Below are 27,541 nucleotides of genomic sequence, written 5' to 3' on the forward strand. Positions count from 1 at the left end.
ACATGCATTACAGCCGTCAGGTTTTAATTGCGGGGTCTCATCCCATTTGCAGTTTGAGCTGTACTGTTAAGTCTCCGAGCCCTGTTTTCTGAGCCAGCCTAAATTACACTAAGTGCTGGAGTAGTAACCTGTTTAACAGATTTCACAAAGACCTACCATGGTGAATGGTGTGTAGTAAGTTCCTCTCCAGAGTAGGAGTTCTACAACTTAACAAAGAACCTGAAAGTCCTATCTGATTTGTCTGAAGCAGCACAAATTTTGGAAGCTGTTTCCTACATTTGCTGTATTATAAGTCACAACGTTGTGTATTGGTGGAAAGACCTTAGAGGACTAGGTCAGAATAAATCTGACTTTAATTTGAAGATGGGCACACTGTATCTTTTCAATGAGCAAGGATGAATCTTTTAATGCCTGTTTATATAAAATAACCACCTGTGTCATTTGTGGAAAAAAATCTAAAATCTTGCAGAAATCTAAATAATCTGATATTTAATGTAACTAATACTAAATAGTACAGCCATGTTTTAAAAGCATTTTTTGAGAATACTGTAATACAAGTTAGTTTGAAATTACACCATCGTGGAGGAGTGGAGATGGGATTACATTTTCATTTTAACATCAACTATTAAAGCTTCTTAAAATTGGTTCTTTAAGAATTCATGCATATTTGGGGTCACTGGCAAAACCCTGGCCTTGCATTCCCTGATCATATTGGAAAGTAAATAACCATGTGTGTAAGTTAATTTTTAAAACGGTATTGTTTCTAAGATTGAGAGATTTGTTCTTGTCAGAGCTTAGGCCCGGTCTAAGAATGGTTTAAAAGGTATGGGGAACTGGTGCTAAGGCTCTTTCTGCCGCCGTTAGTTGCTGTTGACGGTGATTCTTGTCACCAGGCTTGAACTGCAGAACCAGGAGGTACACTTACCTTGCCGTTTTATGAACAGCTGTAGGTTCCTAGACCCATTTATGTTGAGCCTCTGTTGAGGAAATGGGAGCAAGCACTGCTCCCAAGGGTGGGATGGAGGCTTGGTAGGTGGAATGGAAGAGTGGAATAATTTAAATCTCATGGTTCTGACTTAATCAGTACTTTATTGCAGAACTATTCAACTGCTTTACCTGGTGGCCAACAGTTGTATAATTGAATGTTTGGAAATTTCTGGTTAGTTTATCTGTTTTTGGTCATATGATTCTCCCTTGGTTCATTTTTACAATGGAATTTGTAGTCACTTACACTTGGAATATTCTTTGGTTTTTTTGTGGGAGAAAGGCTAATACAATATTTTGCAGAGATTATTAAATTGGATTGGTACCATGCTAATTATGAGCATGTGATAGTATGCTAAGCTTTGCATAATTCCAAAAGCTTTCATATAAAGGTACCAATAGTGGGTTTTTTTTCCTTTTTTTCTTTTTTGTAATTGTGAAGAAAGAGGATGCAAGTAATGCAGCTTCTGTGCCACAGAATTCTGTGACTAGAAGATGTATGCAACATGGAATTGATTGGGAATGGGTAGTATCAATAGTAAGAGGGCCTGAATAATCTGTTAGCCTGAATTAACTGGTTTTAATTTGTTGGTACAGAAAATGGAAGAAAGGTTTTTTAAAAAAGAGGGCAGTAGCAAGTTCTATAACCACAGGACTCCTACCTTTAGGCTCACTGGGACCATTAGGCACACTCTTGGTGACACAGACAGAATGTTTGTCTCGCAAGTGAAGGGGACTTCTAGAGACATGTGTTTTTCTCTGTATACTTTATAGTGTGTCTTAAGTACTATACCCTTAGATCATTGGAATGCTGGTTCCAAGTAAACTTCAAGGCATTGATGAATGAGCTATCCTTTAACCATTGGGAAAAGTTAAGAGAAGTTCTTACTTCTCATAGCTCCAAAGTTTCCAAAAACATATTTCTAAAACTTGGCCATCTTGTTGTATATACTCCAAGATTATCAATAACCTGTAAAAAGATATAGATTCAGTCACTGAGTTTCCTTCTGGCTTTAAAATGATGTGATTTCTGTACTTAAATGTAATTAGCAAACCAAGCTGTGTTTAGACCACAATTGCAGTATGTTTTTAATCCTTAATCTAGAAGTGTTAACTATTCTTTGTTTTGACTTAAACTTAATACCAATTACATTAAATGCCTGTTTTACTATTGACCTTTGAACTGTACAGATCCTCTTATATACAGACTTTTTTCTTTTTTCATCCTCACCCAAGGATATTTTTTTCCATTGATTTTCAGAGAGAGTAGAAAGGAGGGGGGCGAGGGAGAGAAACATTGATGTGAGAGAGAGACATAGAAATTGATTAACCGACAGGGCAATAAATACAGTCAGTGCTCCATATCTGTGGATTCAACCAACCACTGATCAAAAACGGTATTTTCAGTCCATGGTTGGAAATTCATGGGTACAGAGAACTGACTGTATGCATTGTTCTATGTCATCTTATTTTATTTTATGGTTTTTATTGATTTCAGAGAGGAATAAAAACAGCAATGATGGGAGAATCATTGATCTGCTGCCTCTTGCATGCCCCCTACTGGGTCTCGAGCCTGCTACTCTGGCATGTGACCTGACCAGGAATTGAACTGTGACCTGGTTCATGGGTTGATGCTCAACCACTGAGCCACACCAGCCAGGCTCTATGTCATTTTATATAAGGACTTGAGTTTCTGGGATTTTGGTGTTCATTGGGCAGTGGGGCAGTTGAGGGGATCTTGTAACCAGTCTCCTGCAGATACCAAGGGAGTACTATAGCTAAGTTTAGGGGGCGTCAGAGGTTATAGGAGGATTCACCACTGCAAAAGCGAGGGATTCCGTGTTCCTAACCCACCTACCCTCCCGTTGTTCAAGAGTCAACTGGGTACATAATTTATATAATTGGTCTGTGCTCTGTTTATTTCCTCATCTGATAGGGTGTATTAAAATGTTTGGAGAGAAGTGATTCAGAGAAAATCACTCAATACTATACAGAGATAGAATATAAAGGTTAACCAAGATCATGCCTACTGATATACTCCTAGTTTACTTACTGTAGCAGGTTACTGTATAAGAATTCCACTTGGCAGCCAACTATTGACAGGTTTTCTTAGACTTTTATTTATAACGGTAGTGCCAAAGTATTTTGCTAGATATCCTTTAATACAACAGCTTGGTTTCTTAGCTCTAGTATAAATCTTTATTATCCATAAAATAGGTAATCATTTCTCTGGGAGTAAATCAGAAGGTGCTGGGTGAATTACAGAAGTTCATACATACCAGTGGTCTTAATTACACATCATTATTTAACAATAGTAGAACATAACACTTAAAATAAGATTGAGATGTTCCTATGTTTGGGTCCTCTTCCCCCTGGTATTCTTTACTATTCACTTCCTTCAAATTTCATCTTACCAGAGAGAGGCTTAACCCCAATATTGTGTTTCTCCCTGTCACTAGTACCGCCTAACTTGTCTTCCTTCATGGATACTAGTAAAAGCTTCATGATATCAGAGTCTGTTTTGCTTATGCCTATACCTCCACCATCTAAATTTTTTAAAAGTAAAGGAGTTTTAAATTATTGATTAATAGATGTTTAATTCCTTATGTTTTTATATAGAGATCAGTACTAACATTCTAATTCTTCCTACCACAAGTTACAGACAGGTAGGATGAGGGGCATTTTGTCTGTTTTACGATGAAAGTAGATTGATATCCCTGTTCACCTCAGTCCATCCCTTATCCTTTTCCACATTGACTAGCTTATTGTAGCAGGAGAAGGTAACAGCTGGTGCCTAAAGATTTTTCCCCCCTTGTTGACACAGGAGTGGGCCTATTTTCACTGCTACAAAAAGATTTCCTTTGCTACCAGAAAAAAATTTTTTTAGTAATTATTTCTTTCCCTTTAACAAAACTTTAAATGCTTCTATTAACAAATCCTTAAAGGAAACAGCTGGAATTGGGGAGGAGGGAGGTAGCAATCATAATAGTATTGAAACATGGATGAGACCAGATTTAAAAGTAGGTATAAGGATGTTTATACTAGTTAATAAGTCTTATTTCTGTATTTTAATAGCAGTTGGCTTATACTTGTTTATGAAATGAGTTTTGGGTTCAGAAATACCAAGTGGGCTTAAAGTCTCTACCATGTACCAGGTAGACAAAAGATTATTTGAGTCTTACGAAGGAAATAAAAGAGTATATGTTAGATGGTAAGAGAGGGCACCTTTATAGGGTAATCAGACAAGGTAAGGCCTGAAGAAAGAGAAAGGGCTAGCCATAAAAGAGTTTTTTTCTACATAAGACATTGCAAACTGCCCTGGGCTGGTAGAAAGAACCTGGTGCACTTAACCAAAAAGAGGCCAAGAGGAAGACATAGGGGAACCATGGGATGCCGGGCTAGATAGTAAAGGGCCACGCCACACAAGACTTTGTTGTAAGAGAATCAGGAAGCCACTGAAGGTTTTTAAGAGAGAGAACTCTTGGAAGTGGAGAAAGGATGGTAAAGAGTGGTGGAATGTAAGACTGAAAGCAAGAATTAAATACATGTTGGTCTACATCTATAATAATAAAAGTGTAATATGTAAAACGACCAAACAGCAGAACAACCTTTCAGATGACCTCACTATGATACGCACTGGCGCCAGGCCAGCCAAGGTGGGTGCAATGCAATTGGTTGGGGGGCCCGGCCATTGCCCCACAGAGGGAGGCCCAGGCCACCCTCTGCGGGGTGATCGATGGGGGGGATGGCGCTCCGGGGATGTGTGGCGGTGGACTTGGACAGCACCCGGCCAAGGTGGGTGCAGAAGTGGGGGAGGGGGGCGGGTGGCCAAGAGGCAGCCAGGGCCACAAGGTCCCTGGCAGCCGGGGCTCTGAGGCAGCTGGGGTACAAAGGCCTACCTTGCACGAATTTTGTGCATCTGGCCTCTAGTAAAATATAATGGTTGCAGCTGACAGACATGGACACTTACATTAAGGAAGGTTTGGGTGAGTAAAACCAGTAAAACTTGTTGATGGATTGGTAATGGTGTAGGAACTGGGCAGTAGTGGTTCAGAATAAAGAATAACTTAAAAGTTTCTAGATTGAGCAATTAAGTGATTCATGCTTGAGAGAAGACGATTTAGGGCAGCAGTCTTGTTCACTGATTTACCCAAGCACCCAGAATAATGCCTGGCACATGGTAGGCTCTTGATTTGTTAAGTGAATGAATGAATGAACGAACGGGTGAAACCCTGATATTTGAATGTTGGTGGGTGACTGGCTATGGGTAGGGTTGAATCCAAGAAAGTGGTACTCTCAGTAAAAGTCAAGACTCAGTGATTCAAGGAGGAGTAGTAGTGACCAGTGTGTTAAAAGGTGCTAGTGGACTAAGTAGTTTGTGGAAAGCAAAAATAATACAGTAGCTTTTTTTTAAATCTTTTTCTTCCATCATTTTTTTAGTCAGCTTTTCTTTAGGGGTAAAGGTATCTTTTACACTCCTGAAATCCAAAATGATCTGAAAATGGGAGGGGGGACTCATTTGGAATCAAAAGCTTAACCTGAATTAATATTTATGATCTTTACTCCATTTATTGTGAATATTTACAAAATTTTTGCAGAAATATTAAAGTGTGATTATAGAATGCTGTCCAGATTCCAGGACATCACATAAATAATGGCAGATGTAACATTACATTTATAAAACCTGAAAAAAATTTGAAATACATGTAGTCCCAATGACTTGGATAAGAGACTATAGACCTTAATAGCCACTTTCATACTGATAACTTCTGGAAGAGAGTGATTTCTAAAATTTTTCAGATAACTAATTCTTTATGGCACAGTAACAAAGTTTGTTGATTCAAGAAGCCACCTTGAGCTAATTTTTCTGGATAATTTACTTCATTGGTAGAGGGGTGTGTGTTTGTGTGTGTTTTAATATATTATTGATTTCAGAAAGGATGGGAGAGAGTGATAGAAACATTAATGATGAGAGAGAATCATTGTTTGGCTGCCTCTTGCACACACCCCCTATACTGAGGATTGAACCATGACCTCCTGGTTCATAGGTCACCAACCACTGGGCCACACCAGCTGAGCTGGTAAAGTGTTTTTGATTATTTTGATGAAAATCAGGATGACATTTAAAATGCCCAGATTAGTCCTAGTTGGTTTGGCTCAGTGGATGAAGCATTGGTCCATGGACTGAAGGATCCTAGGTTCTAGTCCAGTCAAGGGCACGTGCCTTGGTTCCAGGCTCTGTTGATCCCGGGCCATGGTCAGTGCACTCATGTGGGAGGCAACCAATAGATGTTTCTCTGTCTCTTCTCTCCCCCCCCCCCCCCCCACTCTGTCTAAAAATTAATAGGAAAAATATCCTTGGGTAAGGATTAATTTAAAAAACATATTAAATACAATAAGTAAATAAAATGCCCAAATTACATTACTGACCGTTTAAATAAGCTGCATGAAAAGCCATCTTTACTAATAAAAGGGTAATATGTCCATCCAGACAAAGCCCCGGGCTCAGGCAGCCATGAGCCCCGGTGGCTGCAAGTGGCAACAGCAGCCAGGTGATGGGGGCTATGCCTTCCCCTGATCAGCCTGGTCACCTCCTGCTTGCTAGCTTTGTGACTTGGCAATATTACCTGATTTGTCTGCATCTCACCCTCTTCATTGTTATAAAATAGGAACGGTAATAATAATTACTACATCATAGAGTTGAGAATATTAACACATAGTACGTGTGAAGTGTATACACTACTGCCTCCTAGTAAGCACTCGGTAAATGCTAATTACTGCCCTGGCCGGTGTGGCTTGGTTGGTTGGAACCTTATCCCTTGCACCAAAGGGTTGTGGGCTTGATCCCCAGGCAGGGCACTAGGGGGAAGGCAACCAAATGTTTCTCACTCTCCCCCTTCTCCACTGTCTAAAATCAATAAGCTTGTCCTCAGTGAGGATTGAAAAATAAATTATTTCATTAATTAAATGCTAATTACTGCTGTCACCATTATTTTATATTAAAAAAATGCTTGCTGAGAAATTGCAACAGTACTCCCTATATCTTCTATACAGATTATTGGGGTCTTTACCATTATTAGATTATTGGTGGCTTTTCATTGGATTTTCAGTATGTCCATAATCAGAGTATTTGATCTTAAGATACAGTAGTGTTAGAAACATTTCACATTAGTAACTCTTCCACAGAGGCAGGTGGAAGTTATATGGAGACTAGAGTTTCTTTATTCTTCTCTTGTGATCATCATTGGTGGCAATGGTAATTTAGAAATACCTTCCTTGCATTAACTTGTAAATATGATGCTTGTAACTCTGTTGGGCTTTTCATATCTAAGATTCATTGAGTTCAGGCTGATTTCAAGGTACTGTATATATTGCCACCTTGTAGGACAAGAGCTTTCCTTGGAAGGTGGATTGTCATAAATGCAGAGGCATTTCACATCCCCATTGCTCTGCTTTGCTAGTTGTCTATATTGTCTTAGTTTTGTTGTTAGCACCTGCATTGAGAAAGGTGGCTTTCCTTATGACGGTATATATATGAATTGTTTTCAGAAGAGAGCTTATTTAGAAACCGAAGGGTTAAGTAAATTAGAGGTGTGATAGCAACAAAATCAATGGACTGTTATCAAAGTTATGAGAGAAATAAGTTTTTTTGAGTTCTCAGTTTCCACTAAACAAACAAAAAGGTGTGTGTTGAGGCGGGATTTTGAAAGATTTTTTTGATCCTGAAGGTGAGTAAATGACATTATTTATTCTTAGTTGTTATTATGTAAACCCATGTTGAAATGAATGACTTGAAGCCATTAAAATCAGCTTGCCTCTCCTAACAACATTTTGGAGTTGCTTTATTAAAACTAGAATTACTACTAAAAGTAATTTTTCATAAAGGCTATTATAAAAAATGCCCATTTCAGTTCTGGCAGGGTAGCTCAGTTGGTTCGAGCATTGGTCCAGTACACCAAGATTGTGAGTTCAGTCCCTGGTCAGGGCACATAAAAGAATCAACCGATGAATGCACAAATAACTGAAGAACAAATCAATGTGTCTTTCTCTCTCTCTCTCTCTCTCTCCCCCTCCCTCTCTCTCTCTCTCTTTCTCTCTCTCTCTCTCAAAAGTAAAAATTAAAAATGCCCGTTACATTAGAAAAATAGTGTATATATGAAGCTTCCTTAAAACTTTATTACAGAAACACTAGAGCTTTACCTGAAAGTATTGATTGCATTGAAATTTTGTAGATGAATATGTGGTTTAGTTGTTTATTTTAAAATAAATCTATGTATAAGTTTATAAGGAATTTCAGAAATACCAGTAAATCGTCCAAGAAATAATACATATTTGCTGGAAACGCTTAAAATCATACCAGAGAATTTACCTTAAGCATTTGAATTTAAAAACGGATACTAAAAGCAGGTATCACTTTAAGGAACAGAAATTATGTTTGTAAGTGAGTAAAGCGCATTTCATTTGGGCTAATACTAAATGAGAAATTTTATTAAACTGTAAATCAGAAAAATTTGCTTGCTTTAATCTATAAATATTGTATTAATGGAGTCAGCATATTAAAAGTGTGCATATTAGTATCCTGGTTTTTTCAGAGTTTGCAAGTTGCAACATCTAATATTATTTAGGAATTTAACTAAATCTTGTTTAGGAGGTAAATGCCTTCTTAATGATGAACGTACTATTGTTTGTATTGATCATTTTGTCTCTTCTGTTTTTAGGTGATATTGGAAACTATTACTATGGACAAGGCCATCCTATGAAACCTCATAGAATCCGCATGACCCATAACTTGCTGCTAAATTATGGCTTATATAGAAAAATGGAAATATATGTGAGTATACCTTTTGGTAAATACTCAGCACTGATTTTTTTTTTAACTACTATTATTCTCCTTGGTGGAGGACATTTAGCAGATGAAAAGGTCTAGAAGAAAATGGAAACTTTTCATTTTGTTTTATTTAGAGTGTGGGACCTTTTTTCTTCCATCAACATTTTTTTGAAAATATATTTTTTAATTCAGAGAGAGGAAGGGAAGAGAGAGATAGAAACATCAAATGATGAGAGAGAATCATTGATAGGCTGCCTCCTGCACGCCACGCCCCTCTACTGGGGATCCAGCCTGCAACCCGGGCATGTGTCCTTGACCAGAATCAAACCCGGGACCCTTTCGTCTGCTGACTGATGCTCTGTCCACTAAGCCAAACCAGATAGGGCCCATCAACATTTTTAAAAACAGTTTCCTCTACTCCAGGTTTTTGCATTTATGGACAACAACTCCATTCAGCATACTACATATTTTTGCTAAATAATTGTTGATCTGTCTGTGCTGGTGAGTTGATTTGAGACTGTTACAAAATAAATTTGTAATTACAGAGGAAAATAATTTTGTAATTACAGAGGAAATTAATCCTACAAATATTTATTGGTGTATGAACACTGTTGGTGGACAAGCAGAGTACAAAATAACATAAGCTACAACAACTGCCTTAAATGTTTTTATAGATAAAGATGGGAATGTATATAAACAGATACAAGACACAACAGTTCTTATCTATTTGGGGAAGCAGTTAACAATATTAGGGAATATGTGTGAGTTATTTTCTTTGGATATAGACATTTAGAGAAAAGAAGAAGTTGGATGAGACTTTCAATCAGAAAGCCTTGTGGAAGAAGTATGTCATAAATGAAATAGTTCTGAATAAGGATGTTTTGGTTAGGAAAAGGAAGAGAGATTGTCAACAAAAAGTTAAAATGGAGAATGAGTCTCTTTCTCGGACTTCATTGATAAAATCAGTGGATACAGAGCAGGTTTATGATGGAAATAGGAAAGGAGTGTTTATAAGCATGGATTTGATTTCTAAGGGTTGACCCATTTCCATTAAAATAAAAGTAGTGATTAAGTCTTAGTTTGTGTTAGACCTGTCTAATGCTTTTAAAGCAGCATGAATTAGCTTTGGAATGGATTCTTTTCCTAAAACCTGCATGTACAAATTTAGATTTGCTTTGGAATTTAATTTGTTCTGGAAGATACAATTCTTTTGAGATGACTGTTAGGTGAAATTGTGTACTTTGTGTTTGATAACTCTGATATAACCAGTTGTAATTACACAATTCTAACATTTATTTTACTTCACAGAGGCCCCATAAAGCCACTGCTGAAGAAATGACAAAATACCACAGTGATGAATACATCAAATTTCTACGTTCAATAAGACCAGATAACATGTCTGAGTATAGTAAGCAGATGCAGAGATGTACGTTTCTTGTTAAAAGTTTATATTAGTATTGATTAGTTAAAATTGAGTATTTTTAGAAGCTTATAATTATACTAGAGGCCCAGTGCACAAAAATTGTGCAAGGGAGGGGGGTTTGTCCCTCAGCCCGGCCTGTGCCCTCTCACAGTCCGGCACCCCTTGCTCCTTACTGCCCTCCTTCAGCAGAGGCAGGAGAGCCTCCCGCCACCGCCGCTGCATTCACCAGCCGTGAGCCTGGCTTCTGGCTGAGCGGCTCTCCTCCTGTGGGAGCGCACTGACCACCAGGGGGTTAGCTCCTGTGTTGAGCGTCTGCCCCCTGGTGGTCAGTGCGCGTTATAGCACCAGTTCTGTTCAGTCAATTTGCATATTAGGGTTTTTTTTATATAGGATTTTTTCTGATATAAAATACTATTTTAGTTATTTACTAGAGGTCTGGTACATGAAATTCATGCACTCAGTGGGGGGAGGGGGGCCCTCAGCCCAGCCTGCACCCTCTCTCAGTCCAGGAGGCCAACTGCGGGAGTTTGGCTCCAGGGTGTGTCCGGCCCATCTCGCCCAGTCCCATCCCACCAGTCACCTTCTAATTAATTTCCTTTTACTGTACACAAATCCGTGCACGGGGTCACTAGTATTGGATAAAATGATAAATTATATGTTTAAATTACAAACTTTACATCACTACTATGATATGTATATGTTTTATGGTTGCATCAAATAAAATATTTGTAGGAAATGGTTTTTGTAAGAAAGGCTTTTAGTAATTCACAGAATGGGTTGAAATTAATGAGGTCCATCTTTCACAGTTAATGTTGGAGAAGATTGTCCAGTGTTTGATGGACTCTTTGAGTTTTGTCAGCTCTCAACTGGTGGCTCAGTTGGTAAGTGTCCTCATTTAGTCAGACTTAAAGTTGATTTAAACATGGTATGTGTCTTTTAGTTTATTTGTTTAAATCAAAAACCTTCCATGTTTTATGATCGTAATGATTCCAGCTTTTTATTTTATTTTTTATTTTCTTACTGCCATTTCATTTTCAATTGCAGACTTCTTTTTCCTTCCTCTCTTCAAGCTATCATTGTGTTACTCTAACTACCATTGTTACCACCATTTTCCATATATGCTCTTATTTAATCAGATCAAAGCTGTAGGAAAAAAATTTATTTACCTAAGGAGAAATTGCTAACATAGAACACTGAACAATGACTCTTGCCTTTTATGATTTTACTAGAGGCCCAGTGCACAAAAATTTGTGCACTCGCCGGGGGAGTGGGGGTGTCCCTCAGCCTGGCCTGTGCTCTCTCACAGTCTGGGACACCTCGGGGGATGTCCACTTGCTGGCTTAGACCCCCTCCCCGGGTGATCGGGCCTAAGCTGGCAGTCAGACATCCCTCTGGCAGCCCGGGAGCCCTCAGGGGATGTCCACTTGCCAGCGGGGAGCAGGCCTAAGCTGCAGTTGGATATCCTTAGCGCTACTGAGGAGGTGGGAGAGGCTCCTGCCACCACTGCTGTGCTGACAGCCATCAGCCTGGTTTGTGGCTGAGCAGAGCTACCCCCGTGGGAGCGCACTGACCACCAGGGGGCAGCTCCTGCATTGAGCGTCTGCCCCCTGGTGGTCAGTGTGTGTCATAGTGACCAGTCATTCCCAGTCATTCTGCTGTTAGGGTCAATTTGCATATTATCCTTTTATTGTATAGGATACTCTTGGCTTACCCGTGGCATACTCTTTCTTATAGGGTTTTTGTATAGTTTTTCTAATTTTAAATTTTAAACATTTAAAATTTTTATCCTGTCTTGTTTCTTAGCTGGAGCTGTGAAGTTAAACCGACAACAAACTGATATGGCTGTTAATTGGGCCGGAGGATTACATCATGCTAAGAAATCAGAAGCATCAGGATTCTGTTATGTTAATGATATTGTGCTTGCCATCCTTGAATTACTAAAGTAAGTTCATTTGTGTTGGTATTTTTCCTATAAAAAATATTTTAACTAAAAATCTATCGTTTTTTTAAAACAACATCAAAAGTAATAATCACATGAACGTGGTTAATGGTGAATCTTCAATGGATTTATTATGGACCATTTTAGAAATAATAGAAATTTGTCCAACCCTTCAATTTTTAAGAATAAATGCATATAAGTGTCTAAAACTCCCAATTATTACCCCTTTAAAAAATATTAGAAGTTGTTTGGCAATTTTGATTTGAGTTATAGTTTCAACTAATGAAAAATGATATTGACCCTGGAAGTTTATATTTTAACATTTTATAAGTTTTAACTTTTGACGGCAAATATTTGAAATCTGTGTTAAAGAAAATTTGGTTACCTATTGAATTAAATGTAGATAACTGCACAGCTATTGTAGAATGGGGCTGTTATCTAAAAATGGGTATTATTATTCTTAAGTTGCTAAAGGAGTTAGTGTTAAAGTTATCCTTGACTACAGCTTGAGAGAGATATCCAGAAAGGTATATGTGAATTTGGAGTTAGAAAATTAGATTTTTTTTTAACCACCATTCATTGTAATATGTCTTAGCAGATTCCACTTAAAATTGTAGTAAATTAGTGTTTTCTTCTCTTTGAATGTGTTACCTGTAGTTATTCCATGCATACTATTTTATAGAGGCTGATTTTTTTCAGTCACTTAAAATTTGGTATTGACTCGCCAAATAAATAACTGGGCAGTGTCAGTTGACTAATCAAGGGCCCAGGAAACCACTTGAAATCCTTGCTTTGTTTTTTATTTTTTATTTAGTATGTTTTTATTGATTCAAAAAGGAAGGGAGAGGGAGAGAGAGAAACATCAGTGATGAAAGAGAATAATTGATTGGCTGCCTCCTGCATTCCCCCAGTGGGGATCGAGTCCGAAACCTGGGCATGTGCCCTGAGTCCGAAACCTGGGCATGTACCCTGACTAGGAATCAAATCATGACCTCCTGGTTCATAGGTCGAGCATGCTGGCCAGGTGGTAAAACCATTTTAAAAACTATTTTTATCTGAAAGGTGGTACAGAAAGAGGCCATTGGCCAAATTTAGGCTGTGGCCCATAGATTTCCAAACCTTTTTTTTTTTTTTTAAATTTATCTTACCATAGCCAGTTTGGCTCAGTGGATAGAGCATCGGCCTGTGGACTGAAGGGGCCTGGGTTCACTTTTGGTACAGGGCACATGCCCAGGTTGCAGGCTCGATCCCCAGTAGGGGGCGTGCAGGAGCGAGCCAATCAATGATTCTCTTTCATCATTGATGTTTCTCTCTCTCTCTCCCTCTCCCTTCTTCTCTCAAATCAATAAAAATACATTTTTTAAAAAATTTATTTCTGAAAGTATTATAGACTAGAGGCCTGGTGCACAAATTTGTGCACGGTTGGGTTCCCTCGGCCTGGCTGGTGATCGAGGCCTATTGGGGCACCGGCAGCCAGGGGGAGGGACCCCGGGAGGTGGGCCGGCTGGCAGGGGGAAGGGGGTAGAGGGTCAGGGAGGTTGGTTGGCCTGTGGGGAGTAGCCACGGAGGGTTGGCTGTGGGAGTGCACTGACCACCAGGGGGCAGCTCCTGCATTTAGCATCTGCCCCCTGGTGGCCAGTGCGTGCCATAGCGACTGGTCGACTGGTTGTTCTGGTCATTCGGTCTTAATGGTCACTTGCTTTTATATATATAGATGTTCCCCTCTTTATTCCCTATTGACCCCCTCCTGCCCCTGCCCCAGGCCTTCCCAAACCCTATTATAAGATTGAATATTTACTAGAGAGATGCTTTAAAGTAACAATCTTAAATATGGTATAGACCAGTGATAGCGAACCTATGACACGCGTGTCAGAGGTGACACGCGAACTCATTTTTTTGGTTGATTTTTCTTTGTTAAATGGCATTTAAATATATAAAATAAATATCAGAAATATACATTTTTGTTTTACTATGGTTGCAAATATCAAAAAATTTCTATATGTGACACGGCACCAGAGTTAAGTTAGGGTTTTTCAAAATGCTGACATGCTGAGCTCAAAAGGTTCGCCATCATTGGTATAAACAATCCTCAGGTTACGTCGCACTCAACATACATCATTTCGTGGTTACGTCACCATCTCCCATTTATTTATAAAAAAAAAAAAATCTGTTATTTTGATGTATGTACATATGTGCTTTATGTTTTTTATTACTTATTTACCACAAGTAAAGGTCAGGAATTATCTTTCCTTTACATTTTTTTTACTGTTTCACTTCATTACTGCTGTGTATGTGCTCCATGTGAGTGATGAAGGTGTTTATGTAGGTGGGTTCCGACTTACGGCGAAAATTGTGTTATGTTGAACCATAGGAACGGATCTCCAACATAACCTGAGGACCTACTGTATATTCTATCCTTGTTAATAAAAAGAAATGTGTATTTACTATGTTTTTTAAGCTCATAGAATAGGACAGATTTCACAGCAAGTACAATTTCTCACTTATATTGGACTAAAGGAAATAAAGTAAGAAAGGGGATTAAGCATTCTGGCATTTAAGAGCTCAAAAATAGGCTTTCTAAATCCATGGTGGTTCTTCCCATCTTAAAACCTTTAAATAACTTAGTTACGGCTTTCTTTGCAGGTATCACCAGAGAGTCTTATATATTGATATTGATATCCATCACGGTGATGGTGTTGAAGAAGCTTTTTATACAACAGATCGTGTAATGACTGTATCATTCCATAAATACGGGGAATACTTTCCTGGAACAGGAGACTTAAGGGTATGACTGAATTCTGCCTGGATAAATATGAGAGGCTAGTAATCCTGTACCTGAACTAATATTTTCCTGAGACACTAATTTGAATCTTATATGCAGAGTTGAGTCATTTTATATGCTATAACATCTAGAATTCAGTTTAACTTACTATAAGTAAAAATTTAATGAGCCCTTACAGGACTTTCCTTTGCTCAACTATTTTCTTTGGTTGAATAGCTATTTTTGAACATCAGCAAAGCATGAAGCACTTTTCTTGAGGTTTAATTTGAATATTCAAAACCTACTTATTGGTAGTATACTTTGGTATTGATTGCTAGAATAAAGTAATTGACTAAGTTTTTTAGGTTCTTGTACTATTCTCCTTTTATGATTGGTCTTGACTTAATAGGTCTAATTTTAATCTATTTTTCTTAAGCTTCTGGCATTTGTCAGAAGAGGAAATACCATAGCTTATCCCGCCTATTACATTAAGTTAACTATTTCTATTATATATTATCTTCTTTCATTTGGCACTCTTATATTTCATGAATGTAAAAAGCAATGATCAAATTCTGTTTCTATAAACTTCTTGAAATTTTTTGCTTCATTAGAGTTCACACATGCCTGTTGAAGTTTAATTCAGAAATGTAAACAACTTTTTCATTCAGTCTGGATTATAGGGGAGATTTCTTTTAGTGTAGCATTCAACATTAATTCTAAACTATTAAAGTTATTTTTCAAATCGATATATCATTAGCCAACCAAAAGGTTAATGTGGCCTTAAAGTATTCAAATGTGTGGCTTTTCACTATTTGACTACAAGTTGATGCTCTTTCAGTAATAGTTGTGATGGTGAAACCTTTTCCTTTTTTAACTTAAAAGTAGGTGGGAAGTCAATATATTTCATTTTAAATTATGTGGTTTTTAAAATTGCAAATTTATATTTTCAGTTACATGCCAGTTAGCTACTTCTATGCCTTTCCCCACTTGGTCTGATTTTATAGACCCAATGGTTATCAAAGTGTGATCCTTTAAACTGGCAAAATTAGCATCCGCTGGGAACTTGTTAGAAGCACATCTCCTCGGGTCTTGGGGTTATTCTGCACATTAACTTTTGAGAACCACTGCTCTAAACCATTAGAGTTCATTTGTCTGCAGTCATTGCATCCCAGTAGAAATTAAAGCCTTCTCAGCGTTAAGCTTAAGGAAAGATAGTGGTTTTGTAATGTAATCCTAATTAATCTCAGAAATGGCAAATGGAGGTCTCTGTTTTCTTTTTGTCAGTATTCTTATGATTGAAGCTGTAGGAGAATGCATGTTTTAAAAATATTTAAGAGTGACTTTGAACATCTCTTCCTCGCTAAGATTTTATACCCACTATATGAAAAGCCTTCATAATTTTTTCCTTTTGGATATGAGGAATTTTGTAAGGAAACTAAAGTCAATCATTACATTATATGTGTAGTTGTATTTGGATTTTTGTGAAACTTCAGTGTGTCTTTGGATGTTATTTTAATGAACATTCCCTTCTCTACCTGACAGTTCATTGTAAAGCAGAAAAGGCTACTCTGAGCTTAGATCATTGTTAAAACCCTGGTTGCATTTATTAGATTAGTAGTGTCAATAGAAGAACAAAACAAAGATGTGGTAAAGGAGCAGTGGTGAAAGAAATGAAAGGGATACAGCTTGGTCCAACAGAGGCAGCAGCTCTGAGTTGCCTACCTAGAGTGATAACTACTAATCAACTTGTACTTATTTTCAGAGTATATTCCAACTGTGTTTTTAGTGCAGGATCTTTCCATGAGAGATAAGGGAAGAACTTGTACAGGTGTTAACCCTACGATTCATATTTATTGAGACATAATTTAAAATACATAAGAATCAGTCATTTCCAATCCTTTGGTGTTGTTAAAGCACTATTTTGTAGAAATGTCCCCTATCCCATATCTTCTAGGAATATGTCCATATATACCTGTATATGTCCATATACATATACAAGTATGTATATTGTGTATATATGTATAGTGTGTGTATAGCTGGAATCTAGACATCAACTTCTCTCCTTTGCTTCTTTTGGGAGGTATTAAGTGCCTAGAGTGGTACTTATTGAACAAGTAGAAAGAATTTTATTTCAAACCCAATTAAAGTAGAGATTTTGATGCTTTAGTCTGAAGCTATTAAAATGTCAATAAAGTCTGCCAGATTGTGAGCCATAAGAAGGATTCTGTATTACGTAGACAGGGTCCTTTGGCTCAGAGTATATCTTCTGTAGTTTTACTCATAAAAATTTCTTACATACTCTGTTTATGCTAAATTTTTTGGAATAATGTAATATGTGACTTAATATTGCCTTTTAACTGCTTATGTTAAATTTCCCAAAATCATTACAAATTTGTTGGAATTGGTTCTTTTCAGCTTTGTTAGCAGTCTATTAATGTTAAAATATCCCTTATTCTATTCTGTATTATTTCCTTTCTCAACCACATGATGAATACAGAATTTTTTGTTACCTGTTCTTTTAATCTCCTAAAATATTTTAATTTAAAAAAATCTGTCAAACTTTTTATTATGAAGTATTTTCTAACATCTCTTTAACTCTCTATTTTAGGATATTGGTGCAGGAAAAGGCAAATACTATGCTGTCAATTTTCCAATGAGAGATGGTATAGATGATGAATCTTATGGGCAAATATTTAAGCCTGTAAGTATTACTATTTTCAAACTCAAACTGAATTTGAAAATCTTTTTAGAAATATTAACATTTGTTATTTTGTACATAGATCATCTCAAAAGTGATGGAGATGTATCAACCTAGTGCTGTGGTGCTACAGTGTGGTGCAGACTCGCTATCTGGTGATAGACTTGGTTGCTTCAATCTGACAGTCAAAGGTAAGCAATTTAAAGGGTGATAGTTCCAGAAAATTATGTATGTGTTTGTTTGAAATTGATTTTTCTAACTACAATTACTCTTATTTCAGTAAGGTCTTATTTAGGTCTTTTTCATTTTGTCAAGTTTATGTATACAGTCATACATGAATAGTTTTATAGAGCTTGTTGCAATCTCAACGAGGGCAGCTATTTTCATTGTTTTTGGTTGATTCTTTTGGTGTGTCTATCTTTCTCTAAAAAACATGCAAACTTTCCTACTTTCAGTTTTTTATTTTAGCCTTGTGTATTTTTTATTTTGAAAGGAGGGATTCAGTTCCTTTTCACACTTTATCCCTAATATGCACACACCCTTCTAATAGCTTCATTTTTACCATATAACTCTGGTATTTATAACAAACTTTGGTATGGTAGTCACTGTTTTACAGCATCATCAATAACACTAAAGTACATTTCAGCTTATCAATTTTTTTTATTGCATAACTTGCTTTTTCCAGTTTTTCATTTCCTTAATTTTCTCTTTACATATTACTAAACGGCCAGTGTCTAAGTAGCTTCATATATTCAGATTCATCAAGTATTCTATCATTTCCTATCAGTTTAACCTTCTTGGAGAACAGCCTTCTGATCTGGGGCCCTATTTGGATGAGTCTCCTCTCTAGACCTGGTCTGGTGGAAAGTAAGCTGTTCTTTGCTTCTCTGTTGAATTGGCTCCCCTGATTGTTACTTCCTCTTAATTTTGTCTCTCATTTTGGTGGAGCACATTTTCAAGTGGCTGCCTGAGAAAACTCATGTGGGAGATAAGGAGATTATGTTGATTTCAACACTTCTATTTGACCAGGTGTTGAAATCAACATATGATAGAAGTCTAGACCAAACTAAACAAAAATGACCATTATGGAATGGACTTCTAAGGAATAAAAATAAATCTGAAATTTTATTTAATGTATTATGTATGGATCAGTAGTAATTCATCATGGATGTTGGACATAATTTTGGAGTTGTTTTCCTTGTGAATTTTAAGGTAACAAGTTGATGTTTTGCTTTGAATTCTCTCATAGATGTGAAGAATTCTCAAATAGAACCTTTTCCAGAATAACTATTGGCCTAATTGGAATTAAATAAGTGCAGATATTAAAGGCTCTTTTGTTTAATGTCACGCTTGTTGCTATACCAGGCGACATTAGAATTATGGTTTAATCTATTCTACATTTTTAGGTTGAACTATATGAAATTAATTGCCGCTTTTCTTAGTAGGTTAACAATTGCCAAATAGCAAGTTTCATATTGTAACTTCATATGTGTTGATAACGATCTATTGCCTCAAGATGCATATGATTTCCCAAAAATGATCTACCTAATGCACTCTTAAGATATATATTAACTGTCAATTTTTTGTCCTAACTCTTTGAAAGTTCTCAATGTTTTCATTCTTAAAAGCAATAGCTTTCATAATTATAAACTGTAGCATTTTACTCTTACAATAATAAATCTATATATTTTAATTGACTGATAGCATTTTAGTTATATAAAGCATATATTTATAATCCCAAATCTTAAACTTGATTGTAATTTTCTCTGCTGCCATCCTCTATTCAGATTTCTCAGGTCTGCTAAAGTCAGTTACCTCTTGTTCATTTCTTTCCTACCTTTACAGTGTTAATGTCTGTTTTGTCTCAATCTTTCTTTTTGTGGAATTTAGCCTTTTTAGAAAATCCTTTTTATAATCCTTTTTTGTCAGGTTTTGAGATATAAGTAAAGTAAATTTCTTTGTCTAGCCAGCTATCTTTACTTGGAAGTCTGTAAGTAAACTTTCTGTTTTCTTATAAAACACCCAAACAGTCTATCTATATACATAAAATCCAACCTCCCATGGCCCCTCCCCCCAGCCAGGCAACCTCCTGCGGCCCTCATTGGGACTGGGCAAGATGCCCCGATTGGCCCCAATCACCAACCAGGCTGAGGGACCCCACCCATGCATGAATTCATGCACTAGACCTCTAGTCTAATATAAGAAAGCTATGTTTTTCTAGTAGCAATAATAAAAAATGAGTTATGAATCATATAGTACAACTATTGAAAAATACTTAATGAGAATATTCACAATATACAGTAACAAGATCACTAAACTTTAAAAAATTGAGTGAGAGGGAATTGAAAGGGAATATATTTTTTTAATTACTTTTGGATGATGGAGTTTTATGTAGGTTTTTCTTTGTACTTTTTCTATTTTTTTTCCAAATTCTTTAACAGGCATGGCTTCTATAAATAAAAGATTTTTTTTCTTTTTTAAAATATTGACTTATGTGTCTGAGTGATGATATTCTAAGAAGTTACTGGTAACTTGTTATTGACTTAAATTATAACATTTATCCAAAGGAAATATTTTGGTTTTATATTATGTTTACTTTGTATCCGAGTTTCTACACATAGAAAATTATTGAACTTGTTTTTAATAGTAATAGGTATTAATTTTATAATCTTCAATAAGTTAAGAAAATTATAATACTGCTACCTAAAGATAACCTACAGTTAAACTTAGTTGGATAGCCTTTCATTGTGCATAATGTTTCATTATTACTTTATATCTTTTCCCTTGTGTAACTACACATGTATAAAACATCTTCATATCACATAACATCTTCCTGTTTAATAAAAATGTGTTGTGTTTATATTTTGATATTAATATAGTTGTACATTTGACTTTTCTATCAGGGACACTTGCTAAACTAGCCAGTTATGTCTTACTGTGCTTTGTATATGGTGAAAGGTGTTTTTATAAAAAACAGTTTTGTTTTCTTTATTGTTTTATTTTAAAAATTTAAGATGAGAAATTTCTTGAAATTTTTACATATTTGTTTTTGAAATGCCATTTTGGTTTTTTTAAATCTTGTTATCTTTTTTAATTTTTATTTTTCAAACTCTAACAATGCAGACTTATTGTTGCCCAAATCTCTTTGTCTTAGGTCATGCTAAATGTGTAGAAGTTGTAAAAACTTTCAATTTACCATTACTGATGCTTGGGGGAGGTGGATACACAATTCGTAACGTTGCTCGCTGTTGGACATACGAGACTGCAGTTGCCCTTGATTGTGAGATTCCTAATGGTAAGTATTTTTATTATATTTTTATTGGATGAACTGTCAATATACAGAAATAGATGGGTGGGTGATTAGATTCCAAAACCATGTAAATAGAAGAGCAGTCAATTAATGAATTCACTTTGCATTCACTTTTAAATATTTTCTTTGGAAATATTTCTCAAGTTGAATCTGGAATTTTGTGTATGGATTTGTGTGAAAACTAAGCTTTTAATACGTAATTTTATTTCATTGTTTTTAATAGAATTGCCATATAATGATTACTTTGAGTATTTTGGACCAGACTTCAAACTGCATATTAGTCCTTCAAATATGACAAACCAGAACACTCCAGAATATATGGAAAAGATAAAGTAAGACATCAGTGAATTGTTTTGATAAACATTTGATATAACTTTAGGAATCTTTAGAAGGCCAAGTGCAGTAGGTCATTTTATCTTTCTACATAAGATATTCCCTTTGTCTTTTTCAAAAGCATTTGAAATCTTAAGATTATTGATTTCTTTAATTTTTAAACATAATGGCAAATATGTGGGCTTCATAGCTCAAAAATATTTTAATTTTCTATTAGTTTTTAGTTTGCAAGGGGCACTGTAAAGTTTATACTCTTGCTTTACATAAAAGTGAAATAAAAGTGTATTTTCATAGACATTGTAGTACTTAGGCCTGGGTTTGTGTTCTCTAAATCCGTGACATTTGGCAAGCTGATTTACCTTTGTGCTTATATTTTCTTACCAATGAAATACGGGGATTTCTTATCTGCATTGTAAATTTTAAAGATTGCATGGGTTTATAATAAGTAAAGTATCAGTGCTAAGTTAATTTGTTATTTTAATTCAGAGGTTTAAGTTAAATCAAAGATAAAGTTTTTTGCTTAATGTGTTTCATCAACATTTAAAAGGAACTTGAAAGAGAATGAATTGTGTCTAAATAGCTTTGTGTGTGTAATTTAGGCAGCGTTTATTTGAAAATTTACGCATGTTGCCTCATGCACCTGGTGTCCAAATGCAAGCTATTCCAGAAGATGCTGTCCATGAAGACAGTGGAGATGAAGATGGAGAAGACCCAGACAAGAGAATTTCTAGTAAGATAATGCTTTGATGTGTATTCTTTTACATTTTCCTGGTTTATTAAAATAACACTACAAACTGAAGGTTTTAATTGCCCAAGAACACAATGGGTCATGTTTCATTAGCACACTATTATTTTTGTCTCTCTTCCATTTTTAATCTTAAATAGTTTAACCTCCATATATCTCAAAGACTAATTTGAGTGTCAGTGATTTCAATTTATATGACTACTAGATGCCCGGTGCACGAAATTTGTGCACAGGTAGGTTCCCTAGGCCTGGCTGGCAATCAAGGACCTATTGGGGCCGTCTTGCCCAGTCCCAATGGGGGCCGGCCAGGGCCTGGGGGCCTACCAGCTGCTGGACTGGGGAGGGGAGGGACCACAGGAGGTTGGCTGTGGGAGCGCACTGACCACCAGGGGTCAGCTCCTGCATTGAGCATCTGCCCCCCTAGTGGTCAGTGCACACCATAGCAACTGGCTGACCAGTCGTTCCAGTAGTATTGGTCTCTTAGGCTTTTATATATGTAGAATATACAGGGATGGGCAAAAGTAGGTTTACTCTTGAATATGCAAAACACAGAGTATTCTTATTGTATTTTCCATGTGAACAACTGTAAACCTACTTTTGCCCACCCCTGTATATGACCAGAAGTTTCCACAAGCTATCCACTTATGTATACTTGGGAATAAATTGGAAAATAAATTATTTAAAGTAGAGTGAGTTGAATGACCTGAAGCACTTCTGTTTGATTCTAGTCTCATCCACTTAATGATTGCCCAATGTATAGCCTAATGGTATGCTGTTGGTGTAGACATCAATGTATTTGGTTGATGGCTTTTTTATTTTGTTTGCTTTCCCTCTCAGCTCTGAAATAAAAGTTTACTTTTTAAATAATGACATCATCCTCTCACCTCCTATTAGAACATAATTTTTTTCTTCCAAAGTTTTTTTTTGAGATTTCTGAAATGTTTTTCATATTTCTTCCTAGATGAAAGCTAAATTTTTAGTATTTAGCCAACCATGCATTAAGTTCTAACCTTAAAATTATTAAGTATTTCTTATCCTATACTTTTAAATGTAGTGACCGGTTAGTGCATTTGTACAAAGTACGCTGTGACAGTGAAAAAACCTATGACTGCTTTTATCAGAACTTTGTTTTTAATTTTTTATATCAGTTCGAGCATCAGACAAACGGATAGCTTGTGATGAAGAATTCTCAGATTCAGAGGATGAAGGAGAAGGAGGTCGTAGAAATGTGGCTGATCATAAGAAAGGAGCAAAGAAAGCTAGAATTGAGGAAGACAAGAAGGAAACAGAAGACAAAAAAGCTGGTGAGATTTATTGTTTTGGTAGATGTGTTTTAAAATTGTAGCTTTTTAGCCCGGCCGGCATGGCTCAGTGGTTGAGTGTCGACCTATGAACCAGGAGGTCATAGTTGGATTCCCAGTCAGGCACATGCCCAGGTTGTGGGCTCAATCCCCAATTGGGGCATGCAGGAGGCAGCCAATCAGTGATTCTCATCATTGATCTATCTCTCTCTCTCTCCCTCTTCCTTCCTCTCTGAAATCAATAAAAATATATTTTAAAAAATAATAATAAAATTGTAACTTTTTAAAAGTAAGCAGCAGTGCAGTTTTTATGAGATCCTGGAGTCAATTGCACAAATATTGGAGGTGGGGGTACTAGGTAGGTGACCTTTTTACCATGTAAGTGGTGCTTAGCTCTTAACTATGTTTTATTTAAAGCTCTCTAAATGTTATTAGTCACATTTGCTTTTATAATATATGAAACCTTATTACCTTCTCTTGGTTGACATGGGCTTAACATAGGGAACATTGCACTATGACATAGATTGGGTGAGAGGAAAGACAAAGTGATTATCGATCCCTTTACAGGCTGTGAGCAAAGCTGAAATTTAAAATAATTTTTAACTCCCTAAAGTTTATTTGCTGGGAATGAAACACAAGAAGTTACATTATCCTTAGACCAATCAGACCATTTTGGAAAAGCTCAGAGAATAGACTTTTTCAGAAACTGTTTGAAGAAAACAAAAATGGGAAAGATAGGAAGGGATTGAGGAGCTGGCTTGGGGAGGAGATACTACTGTGCCCTCTCAGCTTCTCTGTTGAGAAAATAGAGGCTTTAGGGCATTGAATTTGCTATGAGAATCGGTTATCTTTTATCTGAGTTCCCAGGGCACTTGTACATATCTCAGTCATTCTATTTAACACATCATAATTTAGTGCCTCATTACACGATTTTACATAATTCCCCTGCTAGATAGAGCTGCTTATGACCAGGGGAATGCATTGTCTTAAATATCTGTATTTTCAGCACTTGGTGAATTTCCTGAATGGATACCTGATACCTACCCCTGTTCAAGTAATGGTGATGGGCATGAATTTTAGCTGGCCTGCTCATTTTGACACTTTAGCATGTGGAAAACTGACTCAGATACTGGTCCAGCGTCCTTATCTTATATCTGTCACATTGAAGTTTTCTACTAAGCTAGCTCTTGGGTGTTTTTTTTCTTTTTCAGTAGAGTTAGGAATTCATAGCACATCTTGGTACATCTAGTTTTGTTCTTTTATGGATTTACTCCTCTATAGACTACTGTTCTCTTCCATTTTATAATTTTAACTTTCCAGTGTATTGCAGTGATATAGTATTGGTTCATTCTGCTCTTCTGTACTGATTGACATCCAGAAATTTGAGTTATGATTGAAGTAAGGAGGACTTAGACTTTAGCTGTAGGATTTTTCTGTTTTTGTTTGTTTTTTTCTCAGTCAGTAGGTCTTCTTGTCTTGTTTTTGGTGTTTAGTCTCATTTTCAAACCTTTTTTTTGTTGCTTTTTCTTTCAAATGGGAAAGTGGGTACACTAGGGTGTTTGTCTTTCATTGCTGTTAGCTAAAGATGAGAGTACCTTTTGATTTGGTTTAATGTCCTGATAGTAGATTAATCTCACGGTTTTTACCTCCTCTGTACTTATTATATTGCTGATATTAATTGAAAAATTTTTGAAAACTTTTTTTATAAGATTCTTAAAGGGCCTTGCAATTGTTAAAATCCCACGCCCTCCCCTAGCCGGTTTGACTCAGTGGATAGAGCATCGGGCTGCGGACTGCTGGGTCCCTGGTTCAATTCCAGTCAAGGGCATGTACCTTGGTTGAGGGCTTGATCCCCAGTGGAGTTGTGCAGGAGGCACATGATCAATGTTTCTAACTTTATCCCTCTCCCTTCCTCTCTGTAAAAAATTATTTAAAATATTTTTTTAAAAATCCCTCACCCTGCAGGTGAAATATTACCATAGAAAACTGAGGATTGCCTGACTGGTTTGGTTCAGTGGATAGAGCGTCGGCCTGCGGACTGAAGGGTCCCGGGTTCGATTCCGGTCAAGGGCATGTACCTTGGTTGCGGGCACATCCCCAGTTAGGGAGTGTGCTGGAGGCAGCTGATCGATGTTTCTCTCTCATTGATGTTTCTAACACTCTATCCCTCTCCCTTCCTCTCTGTAAAAAATCAATAAAATATTAAAAAAAATAAAACAAGGATTAAAAACTAATGTTATAAACAATAGGGTTTACCTCTGCTTTGTCTTTGGACTCCTTATCTAATTCTCGCCCCTTGTGACAATATTCCAGTGATACTGGTCTTTCAGTTTTTCTCAGCAACCTACTACTTCCTTTTTTTCTCAAAGTTCTATTAGTTTTCCCTCTGTCCTCCTTTTCACCCAAAGCTATTCTTAAGGAAACTTAAATGTCACTTCTTCGTGTTACCTTTTCTGATCTTACAGTGCTGTGCTCTTTCTCGTGGCTTAATTTCTTCACAGCACATATTCCAGCTGTAACACTGTGCTCCCACAGAAACTGAACTTCCAGAAGGACAAGGACTGTGCTGTTACATGGATACTGTGAATCTGTCATTTAACACAGAACCTAGTACAAAGCTTATTCAGTTACTGAATTAATAAATAGTAATATACAGGGTGTCCCAAAAAAATGTATACACACTTTGAAAATTTATTAATTCCAATGGGTTAAATCTGAAAAGAAACATCAATTTAGTTATCAGCTGTAAAGTCCATACATTTTTTGGGAGACCCTGTGTATATATATGACAGCTTTTTATATTTTAAGTAAGGTATACTTTAAAGTGTTTTATATTTCAAAATAGGTTTTAATCTCTTCTAATTTTTGTTTATAGATGTTAAGGAAGAAGATAAATCCAAGGATAATAGTGGTGAAAAAACAGATACCAAAGGGTAAATTATATTTCTTAACTAGTAATTTTTGTATGCTATATAAACAATAAACCATTTATTTGGGTATGTATTCTTTTGAGAACTACTGAACTGAGCCTGAGAACATCAGTAAGTTGTATGAGATGCTCTAAATTTTATCTATGTTGGCTCATAAGACAAATATGCCATCTTAACCATCATTTATGTCATCTGCTTAGCTACTCATCTATCATTGATGTCGCTTGCCTTAAAAAAGTCACAAGGACCAGTACTAATTAATATTGAAACTGAATCAATTTGTATTCTTTCATGTAATTTACTAGAGGCCTCATGCACAAAATTCGTGTAAGAGTAGGCCTTCCTTCCCCCAGCTGCTGGCACCGGCTTCCCTCTGGCACCTGGGACCCGGGCTTCCCTCCGGGCCCGCTGGCAGGCACCCAAGACCAGGGCTTCCCTCGCAGCCCCAGCTATGTCCAGAAGTTCGTCCAGTCTAATTAGCATATTATGCTTTTATTATAGATTATTATAGATTATAGGTGATACCTTATGCTATTTTTATATGGGCACTTTTTTTAATGGTCTTTTATGGTGCTTGCTTCTACATATGTGATCTTTTTACTATTGTGAGATGGGTAAATTTAAGAAACATACAGTTTTTTTAAAAAAAACAATGGAGATTTTTATTATCAGAAAGCTTATTTGAATGCTTGGCCACATGTAATTTTGTGCTAGCCTTTACAGGATAGCTTGGAAAAACTTATAAAACTACTAGAAAGATGAAGGCAGTCAGTACTCCAAAAACACTGAGAGTATATTATCAGCTTACATGTTGCTTGGCATGAGTGTACAGGACCTGATCAATAGATAGGTCAGTGTATTTAAACTGAGACTGTGTCATTTTTTAATCTTTCGTGTTGCCTCTTTTAACAGAGCCAAATCAGAACAGCTCAGCAACCCTTGAATTTGAAAGTCTCCAATTTCAGAAAACATTAAAAAATAAGAACATGTTGGCAAGAAAAGTGTTTTCTTTTTGAAGACTTCTGGCTTCATTTTATACTACTTTGGCATGGACTGTATTTATTTTCAAAATGGCTTTTTTCTTTGGTTTGTTTTTGTTCTTGGCAAGTTTTAGTGTGAGTTTCTAATTATGAAGCAAAATTTCTTTTCTCCACCATGCTTTATGTGATAGTATTTAAAATTGATGTGAGTTATTATGTCAAAAACTGATCTATTAAAGAAGTAATTGGCCTTTCTGAGCTGATTTTTCCATCTTTTGTAATTATCTTTATTAAAAAATTTTACTTGGA

The 27,541-nt window shown here is 36.4% G+C and overlaps 1 protein-coding gene across 1 annotated transcript in view; it reads left to right on the forward strand.

Moving 5' to 3' along the window:
* The window catches only part of HDAC2 (histone deacetylase 2), a gene marked incomplete at its 5' end in the record, with an annotated part of 27,937 nt that extends 396 nt beyond the window's left edge, over positions 1-27,541 (forward strand). Inside the window, 13 exons of the mRNA XM_006760159.2 lie at positions 8,703-8,815; positions 10,121-10,238; positions 11,042-11,116; positions 12,039-12,177; positions 14,818-14,959; positions 17,544-17,636; positions 17,716-17,824; positions 20,788-20,928; positions 21,167-21,275; positions 21,876-22,006; positions 23,170-23,325; positions 26,198-26,255; positions 27,165-27,541. Coding sequence (XP_006760222.2) covers positions 8,703-8,815; positions 10,121-10,238; positions 11,042-11,116; positions 12,039-12,177; positions 14,818-14,959; positions 17,544-17,636; positions 17,716-17,824; positions 20,788-20,928; positions 21,167-21,275; positions 21,876-22,006; positions 23,170-23,325; positions 26,198-26,255; positions 27,165-27,195 — 1,415 coding nt within the window. The remainder of the gene's footprint in view (positions 1-8,702; positions 8,816-10,120; positions 10,239-11,041; positions 11,117-12,038; positions 12,178-14,817; positions 14,960-17,543; positions 17,637-17,715; positions 17,825-20,787; positions 20,929-21,166; positions 21,276-21,875; positions 22,007-23,169; positions 23,326-26,197; positions 26,256-27,164) is intronic.

Source organism: Myotis davidii, unplaced genomic scaffold (assembly GCF_000327345.1).
Source record: "Myotis davidii unplaced genomic scaffold, ASM32734v1 scaffold196, whole genome shotgun sequence".
NCBI classification, from domain to species: Eukaryota; Metazoa; Chordata; class Mammalia; order Chiroptera; family Vespertilionidae; genus Myotis; species Myotis davidii.